We start from the raw sequence: 17,016 nt of genomic DNA, 5'->3' as shown, positions 1-17,016 counted from the left end.
TGCATGCAAGGCAGATCAGGAAAACAATACAGCTCTGAAGAACAGGGCAGGGCATCTTTGGCCTCATTAGAACAAAGCAGCGGCTTTTCTTGAGTAGGGCTGGGTGATATATCAACATATCGTCCACAGTGGCGGAGCATATGTCTGTGCTGCCCAGGGTGGGCATGCTCCTGAGGGGGCTGGGGCGTGGGGCGCACTCCCAGGGGGCAGAGTGCAGAGGGTGCCCTCCCACGCACCACAGTTCAGGGTAGGAGGGGGGCAGGGAAGCTGCTACTCACTTTCCTCCTGCTCTCCGCAGCCAGGTCAGACATGACCTGGCAACGGAGCTGCTGCAGCTGGGTGCCCCTCACCATGGCTGAGGAGGGCTATCTGCCGCCAGGCACGAGGTGTGCCGCCCACTGACCTGCCATTTTGTCACCCCCCTCAGTCATTACACCCGGGGCGGACCGCACCCACCTCACCCCTTCCTACACCTCTGATGGTCCAAAACCAGTTTTGAAGTCCATATTGTGATACCGGTATCAGGTTTTGACCTGGCAAGATATCATGAATCATGATGTGTGTTAGGGCTGGGCGATATATTATCCTAAACCCAGTTTCAAGTCCATCTCATATTGGTTTCGTAATTTTTGACCTGGCAATATATTGCGAACCGGGGTGTGTGCGGTGCAAAAATCACAATGTGGTGAAAACCATGAAATCAGCCCATGCCTCTACATAGCTCCATCCTTATTTCAGACATTACATTGGTATATCGTGATGTTTAGCTGGTGATATATCGCAATGTTGAAAACCACAGGTATCACCCGGCCCTATTCCTGAGCTCTCCCTTCCTCCAGGCCAGGAACAGACAATGAGTCAATTGCTCCCAAAATAGGTCAGCCAGGGTCCTCTCAAAGGCATTCAGTTCACTCAGGTCTTCACTGCTCCAACTGCTTCAGGTTCCTTTGTGCTTCCCTCCACAGAAAGGAGGATCAGCACTCACTGATTTTAGGGCCACTGGGTCAGTTTGTGACCAAGGTGATATGGGAACACCAGAACATACCGGTAATAGGAAGCTGCCTTCTTGTCAGACTTCTTGGTCCATCTAGTTCAGCACTGTCCACACTGATTGACAGCAGCTCCTCAGGATCTCAGGCAAAAGGATCTCACTTCTCCTGTGTGGAAGTGCCAGAGACCAAAACTGGGACCTCCTGCATGCAAACAGGTACTCTACCCTTCTCTTAAGGACGTAGCAGCTTGCACTCTTTGCCACAACACCGTGTTTTGAGGACACCACCACCCCTCCCCACGTTGGCGTTTATAAACCACCAAGTCTCCCGGATAAAAGGCTCCAGTCTCCAGCAGACAACAGACAACTCCTGGCAAAAATGCCTTTGTTTTATTTAAACACAAACCAAAAACTGGGGGAGGGAAGAGAGGTTCACATTCCTATGCAACTGAATTTCTCGTCAGTCAAGGCAAGTGGGTCACTCTCCTCTACCGGAGGCAGCAATGGCTACTGATAGCCTGCTAGTCTAAGGATGGTAGGGTATCGCGAACGATGGGCCATGCATTTCTGCCTGTCAATAAAGATGCTGTTGGCCTTCACGGCAATCTCCTTCTCGAGATGCATCCGAGAGTCTTCGAGGTTGCGCAGAGCCTGCTCTGACTCTAGAAGCTTCTTCTTGAGAGCCTCAATGGATGCTGTCAGTTCTTCGATTTCACTGACCAGCCTGGATAGTGTGAAACAGAGCAACAGATGTCAGAGGTGCAGGGATTAATTTTCTTATAAAGAAAAAAAGGTTGGGCTGGAGAAGCAGGTGGTCCAGCCTGCCTAGAAACCACACCATCCAACATTTATTTCACAAAATTTATATGCTGCTTGACTGCAATAAAACCACGATGCAGTTTTCAGAAAAAGTAGAACAAAAAATTACAGTGAAGGTATCCGCCTGATGTCCATAGGCAGGAAGTTCTAAAGTGAAGACGCTGCCACAGTAAAAAAATATATATATATATATATATATATATATATATATATATATATATATATATATATATATATTTCCTACAAGTGCATAATGAGTATTATGTGGTGCCTGTAACAGCGTCAGTTTCACAGAAGCAGCTAAGTGGGAATATATGTGAATAAGGCAATCTCTTTTTCTTTTCTTTTTTTCCAGAGCTGTTAATAATGCTTCTTCTTTAAAAAAAAAATATTCACTTTTACACATCAAACAAAAAAAGAAAACAACTATCCATCACCACAAAGAGAAAGAAGAGGGGGGGGAAAGGAAAGAAAACTTGATACATCAACTAATATTCTCCTAATATTGAAATAATTATTGTCTTTTTTCTGTCGACCAGACTTTCCATCTACTCCCCACCTCAAATTCTCATTGTTTATACACTGCCCAAAGTTCTATTAAAGTTTGATCATCTTTGATCTGTCTTATCTTTTACATCATACTTAAAACTACTGCTGAAATTATTCGAAGGCTGCAACTGACCTTCAACTACAATTGTTATTTTTCAAATAAGTTTTAAAGACTTCCCAACTTGAAGTAAATACCTCTTTTGGTTTGTTTTTTTATTTTCTCTGACAAGCTTTCTAGTTCCGCATATTCGGCCAATTTTTGAGTCCATTCTTATCTCAACGGAACTTTGTCACTCTTCCAATTTGTCGCAATCTCACAGGTAAACTGACCCCAAGTTGTTAAGGGCTTTATATAGCAATAACAACAACTTGGACAGATAGTAAATGCCTGTCTCTATGCTAACAGGGTCTCACTCCTGTCAGCATTTTGTGCCATAGCATTCTAGGCTAGCTATAGTTTCTGGATCAAGCGCAAGGGACACCCCACATAAAAGTGCATTGGAGTAATCCAATCTCACATGAAAGAGGAATCCTCTTCATCCAAAGCAGGAGCTTCAGATCTAGACTGGTCAGCAGTTCTCCTTGCCTTCATTTGCATTTGCCTCTGGACTAAAACCAGCCTATATCGTTTATGGCTCACACAAAATCAATTTAGTAAGACAGGGAATGAGAATTGTGAGTCATTTTTGCATGTCTAGCAAACATCTTCTAAGTCTCTCCTTAGAGCCGTTCCATGCCCGTTTCTAATTTAGAAGACCAACAGGTGAAAAGGCATCAAGCAATTTCAGCCTTTTCTTCTCCCTTTTCCCCCCTCTCGCGTGTTTGTTTTGTACAAACATGTTGGTGACAGGAAACAACGGTGTTGACAGTCCCCCTTCCCCACCGTCAAACATGTTTGCAAGGTGATAAATGCCCACTTTGTTACTTCTGCACTCAAGAGTTGTAGATAACCTTTCTGCTGTAATGACAGGCCACAATTAGAAGCGCTGTGGTGAAAAGATCGTGTATGTGTGTAGGTTTTTAAAGGATGTATTAGTAATTTGTTGCAACTTGGAATCAATCTGTTCTGTACAATCCTGTACCCTAAGTACAGTGTACAGTCTGTCCCCTCGTCCCTCAAGTACCTTTCTGCAAGTGAGTCTGCTAACCAGAACTTAAGAGAAACTGTTAGAATTCTGTCTCACTCACACAAAACTACCACAAAGCACTTGTCTAAACACAGAGATAGGCCCATGCAGATCAGTTTCCTGGTAGCATCTATGCTGCTTATATAACCAGGTGTAGTGTGTATGTATCAAAGACTTGTTACTATTTCTTCAGCAGGGTCCCAAGAAGGTCCCTGTCTCCAGTATCCTAGAACCACTCAACCAGCATGAAAGGGGAGCTTTTTCATCCACAAGAAGATGACTTTCCGCCCTTTGTGCTGACAAGAGCCAATCAGAGTAAAGGAGGTGAGTCAGCCTCTGAGGATTGGCTCCTAGGGTCCTTCTGGAGAAGATGCGGAGGAAGAACACCAAAGGGTTGTTATTCTGTAGGCTCCAAAGCTAAGCGTTTAGGAACACTGGCAACAAAAGGGGCTCCAATTTCAAGGGACTGGTGTTCAGGTTCTGTTACGTACAATGGAACTTCAAGGAAAATTAAGTCATTCCAAAAGGATGTATTGGAGCACTCCAAACCATTTGCCCACATATAGGCACAGAAACTAGTAGATCTAGCTGAAGGGCAACACATGGAGATCTGAATAGAACATTGCAATGCCTTCCAAGTTCTTACCATTGTATATTTTTAATATTAATATGAATTCTGAGAACGGGCTGTGAGGATGAGTGGATGCAATGATCATGAAGGGATCCCGTATTCTTATTTTGCCACTACACCATTCCATGTAACATCTGAATCAAGCTGGATAGTGAGTAGCCCATCCTTGGACCTGATCTTCTTAGGCAATTTGAGAGCCAAACTGCGCATCACTTTAGAGTTTCCCGATTGGATCTGCTCGCGCATTTTGCTCCATCAAATGACAGCCAAAGGAGGCCATGGTTTGATTTAAGGTAGAGCTGCCATACACTGCAGGGATTTTAAAGGCGGAATTGATATCCGAGGAGGATTTCTGAAAGGCGGTGCTTTTGGTGTTTTTGTAATAAATTTTAAAAACTTTTTAAAAAACGGGGTCACCCCACTCTGCAACTCCAGCCCAGTCCTCCCCTTCAGAGCTGCTATTCTCCATGGCTGGCCAGCAAAGCAAAAGAGCTTGAAATGAAATCAAATGAATCTGTTTCTGGCCTCTTTCATATTTTTACCCATATTTCCATTCTGCCCTATATCCACAATAACCTATGAATTATTTTAAACCTATCAGCATATTTTTTTGAAAAATAGTCAAAATATGTGTTAGTGTATTTTCTTTCGAAATGAGCTTTTACTATTCTCTCTCTAAAAGAAGTGTTTTTAATGGGCTCCCACCCCCCTCCTGATGTGTATTTAAAGGCATTTTTCCAGAATTCATGGTTAAATGCATATTTTCTCTGTAAATGGGACTTAAAAGTCGTATCTCTCCCATATACGTATTTTTCTTGCAAAAAGGAATATTAAAGTTGCTGAGAATCATGTTACCACCTTCAGAGAAGTGCAAGATCTGCTGGGTAATTCTATTCCAATGTGCAGATTAGGTTAGTGAAAATTAGGTTATTTCACAGAAAAACTAGAATAGATTTTTTATTTATTTAAAAAAAATCCCTCAAGCCCCACCCCCACCCTGACTGGAACAACACTTACCTAAACTGGGCAGTGTCTCTGCAGAGATCCACATTGGGCCTGAATGAACGGTCATAGAGCCTCGTCTGAGCTACCTTGAGTGGAGTTTCCTTGTCTTTAATAGCTTGCTTGAGAGCTTCAATGTTGTGCTCTTGATCTCCAATTTCCTTAAGAGTCTGTTTTAAAATAATAAAAATAATTAATAATCATTTTATTATTTATACACCACCCATGTGGCTGCGTTTCCCCAACCACCCCTGGAGGCTTCCAGCACATATGCAAAAAGGGGAGGAGGACGCTTTAGAAATACTTTGGGGCATGTTTAGATTCCAAGTCTTTTATACACAAGTACCGTATTTTTCCGTGTATAACACGCCCCCGTGTATAAGACGACCCCAATTTTTTGGGACTCCAAATCAAGGAAATGGGGGGGGGGGGAATTGCCAAGAGTTATTGAGCTTTTTGGGGGGATTGCAGACAATCACTCACCTGGCCAAAGCCGCTATTGGTATGCCCGCTCGTCGCCAGCAGCCACAAATCGCCCAAACAATTGCCGCAGCAGCAGCCAATTGCCATCAGGCCTTGCTGCCGCCACCAATCACCCGCCCAAGCGCCACTGACAATCACCTGCTTGTGGCAGACACCAATCGCCCATCCCCCCTCTGCACTATCCGTGTGTAAGACGACCACCTCGTCTTAAACATGGAAAAGTATGGTAAATCTGCTTGCAGTATCCTGTTATGCAAAGGGTGGTGTTGGTGATAAGTCAATGCTGGAGACAGAGTCAACGCTTCAATTAGAGAAGCTGTTCTGAAAACAAGGAGGATACCGCAACACATCAAATGGAAACTAATTTGCAGGTGTAAAGTGCACTGGCTGTAGCTTTGTCAGCGGCCTGGTTGTCACCTAACACTAAACCAGAGGTTGCCAACGTGCCCACTACCGCCTCCTATGGTGCCCACTGGGGACCCCCACCTCCCAGGAAAAATTTTGCTCCACTTGCCCCAACACTTATTTTCTTCCCTCCAATCTCCTGTGTTTCTCCTCATTTGAATCTCCCTTGAGGTGAATACTGGATGGAGAGCAGGGGGCAAGTCAGCTCTACCAGAGAACAATATGCTCCTGGCTGGATAGCTAGACAAAGGGGGGTGGAGCAATAAATATCAATTTTACCTTTGTACAGTAGGCTAGTTTCCACACACACACACACTCCATTCTCCATCAAAGCAAACAAGGGGCATTATGGGAGTTCAACGACACACATTCCAGCCAAGCAAAAACACTCAGGGAGGATGTGAAGCAGGCCCAGTGAGGGCCTGTGGCCTAGGGACAGTTCTACGGGCCACATTGAGGCCTTAGGTTTCCTAGCCCTGCTTTACGGCATGCCTGGCCTGGTGTCAAAGGCCAGCCTAGTCAGGTATCTATCAAGCTGCCACTGTCAATGTCATACCCTCCAACATGTTGAGTCCCCAAACCAGAACACACATCTTCATGTCTGTGTTCCTGTGCGAGATCACAGAGCCCACGCTTTTTCTAGGACTCAAAAACTCGTGTTCTTGACACGAGATCGGGGGGTGCTAAATTGTGCAAGATCATGGCGCCCAAAATGGCTGTGCTCTCACAGGGGGAAATGGGATATCCTCGTTTTTCCCCCAGGACACTTGTAGGGTATTTCTCCCCCTGAAGAAGTAGATTCCCTGAGGGAAGCTGCCTTGCTCAAGCAACCCCCCCCCCCAACCCAGTGCTGATATTTGGAGTGGACCAATCCAGGAAGCTTCTCCCGCTCTGGGCTGTAGCAAAGGGGCCACGTACTTTCTTCAGGTGGTGCTCCAGTTTGTGCTTGGCATCCTCCAGCACCTCCAACTGCTGGGCGAAGGCGTCGTTCACTCGGTTGCACTGCATGCGGAGGTCCTCAGCTGTGTCGCGGAGGATGTTGTCGATCAGGGCACGGAGATTGATGGACGCCAGCTTCTCTCGCTCGGCCCGGTAGATGTTGTCGTGGCTGTGCTTGGCCCACGTCTCGGGCGTGGAAGCGCTGTGGCGTGGGCCCCAGGGAGGAGCGGCGAGAGCAGCAGGAGATGGGAAACAAAACGGTGAGCGCCACAATGTCCGCCATCTCCAAACAGGGCTAGGGGATGTTTTGTCAGACTGAGGGCCATGTTCTCTTCTTGTGGGAATGCCACATGGCAGTGGTGGGCGGGGCCCAAAGCAAACGTGGGCAGAGGAAATGATGCAAACATTGCTTATGTATAGTAGGCTAGCTTCTACACAGATGCAAACAGTGTTGTCTCTCCTCAGGCATCCTCAAGGTTCAAGGACACATTCCAGCCTGGCAAAAATCAAGGAGGCCTGAGGAGATTTCCAAGGGCCAGACAGAGAAGTTCAGAGGGTGGCATTTGGGCCCCACTCCTGGACTGCAAGTAAAAGATAAAAAAGGTAAAAGAGCCCTGGACAGTTAAGTCCAGTCAAAGGTGACTATGGAGTTGTGGCACTCATCTCGCTTTCAGGCCAAGGGAGCTGGCATTTGTCCACAGACAGCTTTCTGGGTCATGTGGCCAGCAGAACTAAACCGCTTCTGGAGCAATGGAACACCGTGATGGAAGCCAGCGCACATAGAAACGCCATTTACCTTCCCGCCACAGCGGTACCTATTTATCTACTTGCACTGACATGTTTTCGAACTGCTAGGTTGGCAGGAGCTGGGACGGAGCAATGGGAGCTCACCCCATCACGGGGATTCGAACCGCCAACCTTCTGATCAGCAAGCCCAAGAGGCTCAGTGGTTTAGACCACAGCGCCACCTGAGTCCCATCTTTGGAACTGCATCTATCTGGACTGCATCTATGGGGGATTCACATTTAAAATACCATGTATGGTTCTGCTCAGCTCACCAGGGATGGAGACGATGTGTTGGGTAAATTGTTGGACTTTGGGGAGACCCAGGTTCTAATCTCTACTCAAGCTGTGAAGGTCACTGGGTGGCCTTCATCCTGTAGAGGTTAGTCCATTGGGACGAGTGGGCCCAGCAACCTCAGCCTGCCTTTAGCCAGCCCCGCCCCACCTTTCTTACTTGCAACCAGTTCAGTGGGGCAGCCCTCCCTATCAGCTTCCTCTTTAGCTTTGTACAACTCAACAGAGGGGATAGTTACAAAACAAGAAATAGTTGGCTCTGCCTGTCATCAGCTTTGGAGCCACCTGCTGTTGGTCTCCTGGCCTTCCCTCCTACCAGTGGGCTCCAGCAGCCAATGCAAGTATCTCTCAAACATACAAATGGTGACACCTAAGGGTGGATACAATGGGTTCCTTACTCTGTGCCACCATTCTTCCCAGGTATAGGTGATCCAGAGGTTCTCACCTGTCCTCGAACCTCGATGTGCTTGGATGGAACTGGATGTTCGTGCTCTGGTTATTGTACCTCCCACATTTCTCGTCAATGTTGTAAGTTTCAACTTTGTCAGACCAGTCCATTTCACAGATCTCCTTGTGATCTCGATTTAATCTGCAGAATCAAACACCGCAAACCTCAGAACAGAGGGGAGCCTTGAAAGCACACTCCTTCCCCACCATTCACCTTTGTTTTGTAGGCAAAATGCAACCTACACACCAAATTTTAGTCAGCCCAAGAAAACCTTGTGAGGTTCAGTTCCTCAGAGATTTGTGTTTCAGAGACCAGCCTGTCTAAATAGGTACTGAATGTCTAACAGCAGCCTTGCCCAGCCTAGCATCTCTCCAGATGTTTCGTACTACAGATCCCATCAGCCCCAGACAGTGCTGCCGTGTTTTGGGTTACAACTCCCATCAGCCCCAGCCAGCATGGCTGAGCTTCCAGAATTGTATTCCCATACCCTCCAATAACAGACCCAGAATTACGAAAGCCAATCTGATAGCTTTGATCCCCTGCCTCCAAGTTCAGGGAGGCAGATGAGCCGGCCATTTTCCCAAATGGCGGTGGCAGATGCAAGGGAGCATCCTGTTGTCTCTCCATGGCTGCTGCTGCTGCTGCTGCTGCTGCCACCCTCCTCTCTTGGGCAGCTTGTAGTTGTTGCTGAAGAGCGGGCAAGGAGGAGAAGAGGCTGCTGCCGCCAAGGCCCAGACCTACACAATGCGTTGGCTCTGAGGGGAAGGCAGAGGGGCAGGACCACCCTAGGTAGGAAGAAAGGTGGAGCAGAGCAGAGTGCAAGGAGTCTTGATTTTTTTTATTTTTTAAAAAATGTGCATCCGCATTTAATCTTGCCCCTTTCTAAAATGTATTTCTTGGTGTGTGATCTTCTTTTTGCAACTCTACCAAAGAATTAAATAAGATAAAATGGAGATGAAGAGGTTTTCTCAGTATGGTGGATGACATATGTGCTGTGTCCCATTGGTGTTGCGTGCTGGTGGCCCTCACCCATCTTCTGATAGGAAATGCTCAGAGGGAGAACACAAAATGGAGGAGTTTGGATTTGATATCCCGCTTTATCACTACCCTAAGGAGTCTCATAGCGGCTAACAGTCTCCTTTCCCTTCCTCCACCACAACAAACACTCTGTGAGGTGAGTGGGGCTGAGAGAATTCAGATAAGTGTGACTAGCCCAAGGTCTGCATGTGGAGGAGCAGAGACGCGAACCCGGTTCCCCAGATTACAAGTCCACTGCTCTTAACCACTACACCATACTTGGCTGGTCAGTTGGGGAGAGAGTAAGAAATGCCCTTATTTTCATTTAAGGGATGTATTCCCCAAGGCCTCTGCAGGACACCAGAATGGTGAAGGCTACCTAACAGCCTGAAAATTTTGGAGAGGCCTGAGATTTGCCTTCATACAGTACCTTATTTCAGGAGCAAATGGTTCGACACCTCAATAAAAAGACCAGTTCTAGGAAAAACCCTTCCATTTAGATCCCCATGGGAAAATTTGCTATTCACAGATAGATTTGACTGTTGGATTCGAATCCCAGTGAATATTCAAAAAAGGCCCTTTCCATCCATCTCTCCATATGACACCTGGTGGCAGTTCCAACCTTAACATTACGTTATGCAATGCTGAGAACATGTCAGACTGAAACGCTCATCCAAGAGCAAAATCCATCCTTGACACACGCTCAAGTGAGTGCAATTAAAAGTAATTAGAACATAATTTGAGAAAGGCAAATCAAGTAATTCAGGGTGCACATCAAGATCTCACTTTATATAAAAATTAGAGACAGTCGTATTTGCCAAGAATGTTAGACATTTTAAAAAAGGTGTATGGCAAAATCCAGGCAGGCAGGTGCAAAATGAGGCAGAGTTTTTTTATTCTGCCAACAAGAGGAACCTGTGACCCTCCTGGTGGCTAGACTACATCTCCCATCATCCCCAATCATTGGCCAGGCTAGCTGCAGCTGATGGGAGCTGTAGTCCAACAACATCGGGAGGGCCACAGGTTCCCTGCAGACTTATTTACAAGGCAAACCCAGACATTTGTGCTATGGGACAAAGGCATTATGCCGCTTAGGAGACCAGAAACCACCAATTCTGCTTCAAGTTTCTAGTTCTTTGCATTTTTCCAGGATGCCCAAAGGGGGAGCTGTGTTCTTTCCTCCTGCAGTGCTACACACAAGCTTCATATATTTTACTGCAGTGGGAGAGGGACACAGGCTCTGCCATGGATGTTACAAGCAAGCGTGGGGGACAGGAAGCTTCAATCGTGGATGATATTCTTCCCCGAAACCATCCCTTTCCATATTATCCAAAGCAGTTCTGCAGCTTGCCTGTGTGTATTCTTGTTTCTTAGTTCATAGTGCCATCTGGTGGCAACTATAAGAACACATTTTCCCTGTAAAAAGATATACAGTATTTATTATAAAGGAAATCGAACATTAGGATGGGGCTAGTTTTGGCTCAGTTTGGTAGCCAGCTAAAACTATGCTCTTACCATGAACTTGTCCACAGCTCCAGAAGAAGACAAGGTCAATAGGCATTACACTAAGCTGAAGACCCCGGGGACGTAGGAACACAGCCAGCTCAGAAGGACCTGGGCTTTGTACACTTGATACCAGCATCCCTTAATTGTGAAATAACCCAGTATTTCACAGGCAGCCAAAGGGGATATGATCCTCCTTTCACTGCTCTGTACAACAGCCAGGCACCTGCATTCTGCATTCTACCAGGCTGCTACCAAGGGCAGCTCCATGAAGACTAGATTGCAGCATTCTAGACAGGAGGATTATTCATGCATGAATCCCTGAGGCAAGTCTACTGTAGTCCACTAAAAAGTCTCATGCCAATCAATGATGCAATGAACCATTAATCTCCTAGGACTCTGGTGACACGCAGATAGATTTGTCTTGTTATTATCATTGTTTTATCATCACAATCAACAATTTGCAAAGCAGTTCGCACACTTATTAGTTAATTAGTTCAATTCTACGCCCACCTTGCTTCTATCATGAATTGAAAGGTGGTGTGTGTGTGTGTGTGTGTGTGTGTGTGTGTGTCTGTCTCCCATTTGGTCTCCCATCTAGACAGTGACCAGACTCAGAGCTGCTTAGCTTCAGAATGCTGGCTGGGCTTTGCATCACCAGGCTCTGCACATGATACCAAAGTTGCAAGACATCAGTTCACACATACCACCCTCTGCAGAGCACAATGCTTTGATTTTCCTCCCAATTGATCACATGTTACACCAGGACTAGGTTCAAGAGTTAGTTAGAACACCAGCAACCCGCAACAGTGGAAAGAGATCTTACTGTATCTGATTAATAGCTTGCTTCAGAGTTCGCTTCAGTAGCTCCTGGATGTTTCTGATGAGCTCGGCTTCCTAGATAAAAGCAGTAGAGAGATTAGCAGCTGGCTGGGGCTGCTGGGAGTTGTAGTCCAAATCCCCTGGAAGGCACCAGGTCGGGGGAGGCTGTCTTATAGGAACTGCCCAATCTTCAAATGAGGTTCTTCTCTGGGTGCCCCAAACTTCCAAAGGTTATGCAATAGCCTTTCCAGTTTGGGCATTCAGTGCCCTCCTCCCAATCAGGCACCAACATGAGTGTCTTTTAGATATCATATTAAGGTTATTATATTCTCCAAAGCGGAACCGTGCTACTTCTGTTTTTCACTTGATTTTGTATGGAGAAATAAGGTGCATTCAGCCACAGGAAATAATTGCATTAGTTTTCCTGATTACAGTGGTAGCTCAGGTTAAGTACTTAATTCGTTCCGGAGGTCCATACTTAAGCTGAAACTGTTCTTAACCTGAAGCACCACTTTAGCTAATGGGGCCTCCTGCTGCCACCGCGCCGCTGGAACACGATTTCTGTTCTCATCCCGAAGCAAAGTTCTTAACCTGAAGCACTTTTTCTGGGTTAGCGGAGTCTGTAACCTGAAGCGTATGTAACCTGAAGCGTATGTAACCTGAGGTACCACTGTATAACGCTAGCCCTTCTGTCCCATTTCCTAATGTTCCTTCCACACTGCAGTGACTGCTGTGTGGTGGAACTGTGGCTTTTTGACCAATATGCCAGCATTTTGCGCCAATTTTCATTCACACCAGTGGGCGTGGTGTGGCACAACAATAAATGTCATTGGCAAGATTGCCCCACCTTTTCTGCACATGCCTCCATCTCTCCCCGCCCCCCAGAGGACAAAAGCACTTCAGGAGTGGCAACAGGGCCTGCCCTAAACCACAACCCTTGTGACATGCCCCCCCCCCAAGCCATGGACCAACCTGGCAGTGGGCCAGATAACATGCAGATCTGGGAATGGGGGGGTCACTTCTCTTCCGGACACAGTGCTTCCCATAGGCAGGTTTTAAATGCATGCAAATATACACACTGGTTTCTATTTGACTGGCAGCATCTCTCTAGGGCAGGGGTCTGCAACCCGCGGCTCCGGAGCCGCATGTGGCTCTTTTACACCTTTGCTGCGGCTCCGGGGCGGATACTAGCGAGGGGAGGAGGCGCATTGTGCGCCCCGACACTCCCCACTGTGGCGGGCGCTGTACTGGCTGTGACGTCACATGGGGGCGGTGCGTGCGTTAGTCACTCACCGTCCCGACGTCACCTTCCCGCCCACTGTCAGATCGCGGCTCCAGAGATATATTTGTTGTAAATGTCGCAATGGTTTTGCGGCTCCCAGATTTTTTTTTTCCTTCGGAAACGGGTCCAAGTGGCTCTTTTTGTCTTAAAGGTTGCAGACCCCTGCTCTAGGGTTTCAGGCAGGGAATCTCTCCCAGCCTCACCTGGAGATGCCAAGGACTGAACCTGGGACTTTTTAAAGCTTTGGCTGCTTCCTGTTAGGGACATGGGATATATAACCTTACATGGAGTCAGACCATCAGTCCATCTAGCTTAGTGTTGTTTCCACTGACTGGTAGCAGTTCTCCAGGGGTTCAGACAGGAAGCCTACCTTCTTGAAGATGCAAAGCAGGTGCTCTTCAATTGAGCTGTGATGCTTCCCCAAAAGAAACGGGCCACAACAGCATGGCCCCTTGAGAGCCAGTGTGGTGTAGTGCTTAGAGTGATTGCAAGTGCCAGATCAGGGGGAAGCGGTTTCATGTCCTGATGTTTTATCGGTCCAAACCAACCCCTTGTCCTGAGCCCAGAATGAATAAGGAAATGTCCTACCTTGAGCAACTCCACCTCCACCTGGTCCCTCACCAGATCGGGAGGCTGCCGGCGCTCACGGCATTGCAGGTTGTCTGTAGCGATGCTGTACGGGATCTCAGTAGCGTCGAGGGCCCTCTCCAGGCGCAGCTTCTGGGCTGCCAGCAGGTTCGTCTCCTCCGTGAGGTCCTCAATCTCCCTCTGGAGCTCTGACTTCCAGAAGTGGATGTCCTGGAGGCGTTCGCCTACCTTAACGGTGGAGTCCTCCTGGGTGCGCTGGGCCAGCTCTGCCGTGAAGGCAGCCACATTCTGGGACTCAAGGCGGACTCGCTCCGAGTGGTCGCGGTCAGCAAAGGCTTCATGGTACCGGGTGTAGTTGTGCTGGTGCCATTCCTCTGGCAGGTACTTGGCCGTGCGGAAGCCAGCGGTGGCCAAACCACTGGAGGAATCGGGGCCGGTGTTCAGCGCCGGCTCGTAGACCTTCATGGGCAGTTCGCAAACGGGGATGGTCTGAGGAGCTGGCTCCTTGGTCAGGAGGATACCAGGGTGAGACATGGTGCCAGTAACTCTTCAGGCCAACCACGGGTCCAAGAGAACTCCACAAAGAGGATTCCCCCAGCCAGGAAAGTCCCCAGGCTCACTGGGGATGCTCACCTACTACGAGAAAACTGCAAAGCCTTGCTGAGGCTCCGTGTTGTCCTGTTGCCCCTGGTGACGCCTGAAGCCAATGAGCCACGTGGGGAATGTTCCATTAGGCCTGACACGGCCTCTTGTCGCCTAGGGAGACTGCAGCGAGCCAATGGGGCGACAGGGCTGGGAATATCATTTGCAAAAGGAAAGATTCTGGAGCTGAGCCCCCAGTGCACTAATCAATGTGGCTACAAATTGCCCTGTTAGTAAAATCAAAAATATAGCAGCATCATAATTATTTCAGCTTTGTTTTTCCTTGTGCTGCAATTACAATGGGGCTTCCCACTGTTGTCCTCAATTGCCTTGCAATTGTTTTAGTCAATTTTTTGTTCTTGTTAATTTCATCTTACAAAACCCTCCTCCCCCTGGAATTAATTTTAATCAAAGGGCAGTATTTAAAAAAATAGATCTTGTCTCAAGGCTCTGAACTCACAGGAGATCTCAGGCAAGCAGTGGGGGAACTTTCTCAACCTAGACCCTTCTGAGGGGCACGTGTCCGTGGCAAAAAAAAGGTGAAGCATCAACTCATAGAATCAGAGCTGGACATCAAGTGAGCAGCAGCTGTAGCTCATGATGAAACTGAGGTGGGGAAAACAAAGCTGTCATAGTTTACAGGTATCTCAGGGCCTAGAAACATCAAGCCCAGGGTCAGATGTGTTCCTCCAGGCCCCTTTATCTGTCTCCTGGGAGGTATAGGCCACATCCCTCATGGCTTTGCCTGGCTGCACTATGCCACTGAAATGTAAGGAAACCCTTGCTTGCATGCATCGAATGATGCATTTGCGGGAGATGGGGATGTAACATGCCACACACAAAGGATAAGAGTTGCCCCCACTTTTAGCTCCAGCCACCACCTCCACTGCCATGTGGCTCCCACCACAAGGGAATGTTGATTTGGGGCTGGAAACGGTCCCCCATCTCTATTGTAGTATAACTGATGGAGGCACCTCTGTTCGTTTCCACTGCTGTCACTTGAAAAGCACATGAATTTACCAATTATCTGTACAGGATCCTAGTCAACTCTCAAAATTGGATTTATGGGTTGGAGGGGAGGACACTTGAAACAGAAAATTCATCAAGTCCGATAGGGAGAACAACCTAAGCATCTAATGTCACTTAATCCACTATTGCACAACTTTCAAAAACAGACACATCCATTAAATTGGAAACTTACTGGTAGTTATTGAAATATATTAAGTGCTTTCCTGTGCAAAGCAAAATAGTTTGTTCAGGGATCTGCTGGAGGCACAGCAATCTTCAAGCAGTCCAAGGAAAGTTTAAAAATGGAGACTTGCTGGTCTATATCAGACCAGCTTTCCAGGGAACAGCTCTTCTTTGTGTTAGACCAGCATTTAGCTGGAAATGCAAGGGACTGGACAGGAGACCTGCCTGCAATGCAGGTGGCTCTACCACTGATCGATGAGACCATTGCAGTCAGACCACTGGTCCAAACTCAGTGCTATCCAGTGTGAGTTGTTCTCCAGGATTTCCAGCGGAGGTCCTTCACAGCCCTCTCTGGAGATGCCATGGGTTAAACCAGGGACCTTCTGCTTGCAAAGTAGGGACACTACCAAGATAAGGCTCTTCTCCAGGGAACAAGTTTGGTATTTTTGTTTTAATGCAAAGGGTTTTGTTTAGTCACAACTTCCATTTCAAGCAGCAAATGAAACAACTTGTTGCACCAGACCAAGTACTTCCAGCTAACATTTGTAGGATAAATGGTATCAGAAGAGCCCTAGTTAATGTATTTTGACAGCTGCCCACAAGGTGGTGCTTGAAGTACAAATCCTATCAACATAAATGGCTGCTTTTTGGACTTTTTGCTCCCATCAGTCCCAGTATGCACAGCAGCATATTCCTCCGGCTGATGGGAGTTGTAGTAAACCATCTTGGAGAATACAAGTCCCTTTTTTGGGCAGTCTGCAGGTAAACACAGTTGTCTGGCCAATTGGTGAGAATTTGCAGGCTAGTTTGGGATTTCTAAATAGGGGTGAAGATAGTTATTTCCACCCCTACTTGGAGATGTCTGTCAAGGATTACTCATGTCAGCTTAGCTGACAACTCTTAAACACCCCCTACAGCTTTTTGAGTTCTACAACTCTACTGGCACAATAGCTGGTGGCAACTGGGAGGATTGGAATGGATTATTACAATGTGGGTGGAGCTGGCCTTGCAAAAGATGTGAAAACTTCCAAGTGGTTCAAAAGACAGCTGCCACAAATATAACCCATTTAAAACAGCTGCATTGCTTGCCAGTTCATTTCCGGGTCAAATTCAAGGTGCTCAGGTTAGTGTTTAAAGCCGTAAAAGTCTTAGGCCTCAACTACCTGAAAGACTACCTCCTTCCCAACGGGACTTAACTACAGGTGTTAAGATCATCAGGGTGGGAGGCTAGTTTCACCACCTCCAGAGTGCCTTCTCTGTGGCAGCCCCTAAATTGTGCAACTCCCTCCCTACATAGATGCATCTAGCAACATCACGACAGCTTTCAGCCAATGCTGACAGCAAGTCTCTTTACCTTGGCCTTTGCCACCCAAGATGTAAGCCTACCTTTATGTGACTGCGTGTTTTGTAATTGCCAATTTTTAAAGATGTTTTATGGTTGTATTGTAAATGGAACCCACCCTGGGATCTTAAGGGTAAAGTGCAGGTAATTCATGGATT

General features: G+C 47.1%; 1 protein-coding gene across 1 annotated transcript; it reads right to left on the bottom strand.

Annotated features, from left to right (window-relative positions):
- Positions 1–1,359: 1,359 nt before the first annotated feature.
- On the bottom strand, positions 1,360–15,095 carry TEKT4 (tektin 4). The gene is made up of 6 exons (XM_081887449.1): positions 13,684–15,095; positions 11,818–11,888; positions 8,469–8,612; positions 6,926–7,148; positions 5,135–5,289; positions 1,360–1,715 (listed from the first exon to the last, which is right to left on the bottom strand). The coding sequence occupies exons 1-6, from the start codon at positions 14,215–14,217 to the stop codon at positions 1,499–1,501; spliced, it is 1,344 nt and encodes a 447-aa protein (XP_081743575.1). The 5' UTR covers positions 14,218–15,095; the 3' UTR covers positions 1,360–1,498.
- Between the last annotated feature and the right edge of the window lie 1,921 nt (positions 15,096–17,016).

Source organism: Podarcis melisellensis (genome assembly GCF_964234715.1).
Source record: "Podarcis melisellensis genome assembly, chromosome: 14".
In the NCBI taxonomy this organism is placed as follows: Eukaryota; Metazoa; Chordata; class Lepidosauria; order Squamata; family Lacertidae; genus Podarcis; species Podarcis melisellensis.
Note: the sequence above shows the minus strand (reverse complement) of the source record. Positions and strands in the feature narration are given on the sequence as shown.

Excerpts from the sequence above, each read along its gene's own strand:
- TEKT4 (XM_081887449.1), bottom strand. The coding sequence starts at position 14,217 with ATGTCTCACCCTGGTATCCTCCTGACCAAGGAGCCAGCTCCTCAGACC. Across the intron at positions 11,889-13,683 it reads TGGAGGTGGAGTTGCTCAAG|GAAGCCGAGCTCATCAGAAA; the intron begins GTAGGACATTTC and ends GCTTTTATCTAG. Across the intron at positions 8,613-11,817 it reads CAAGCTATTAATCAGATACA|ATTAAATCGAGATCACAAGG; the intron begins GTAAGATCTCTT and ends TTGATTCTGCAG.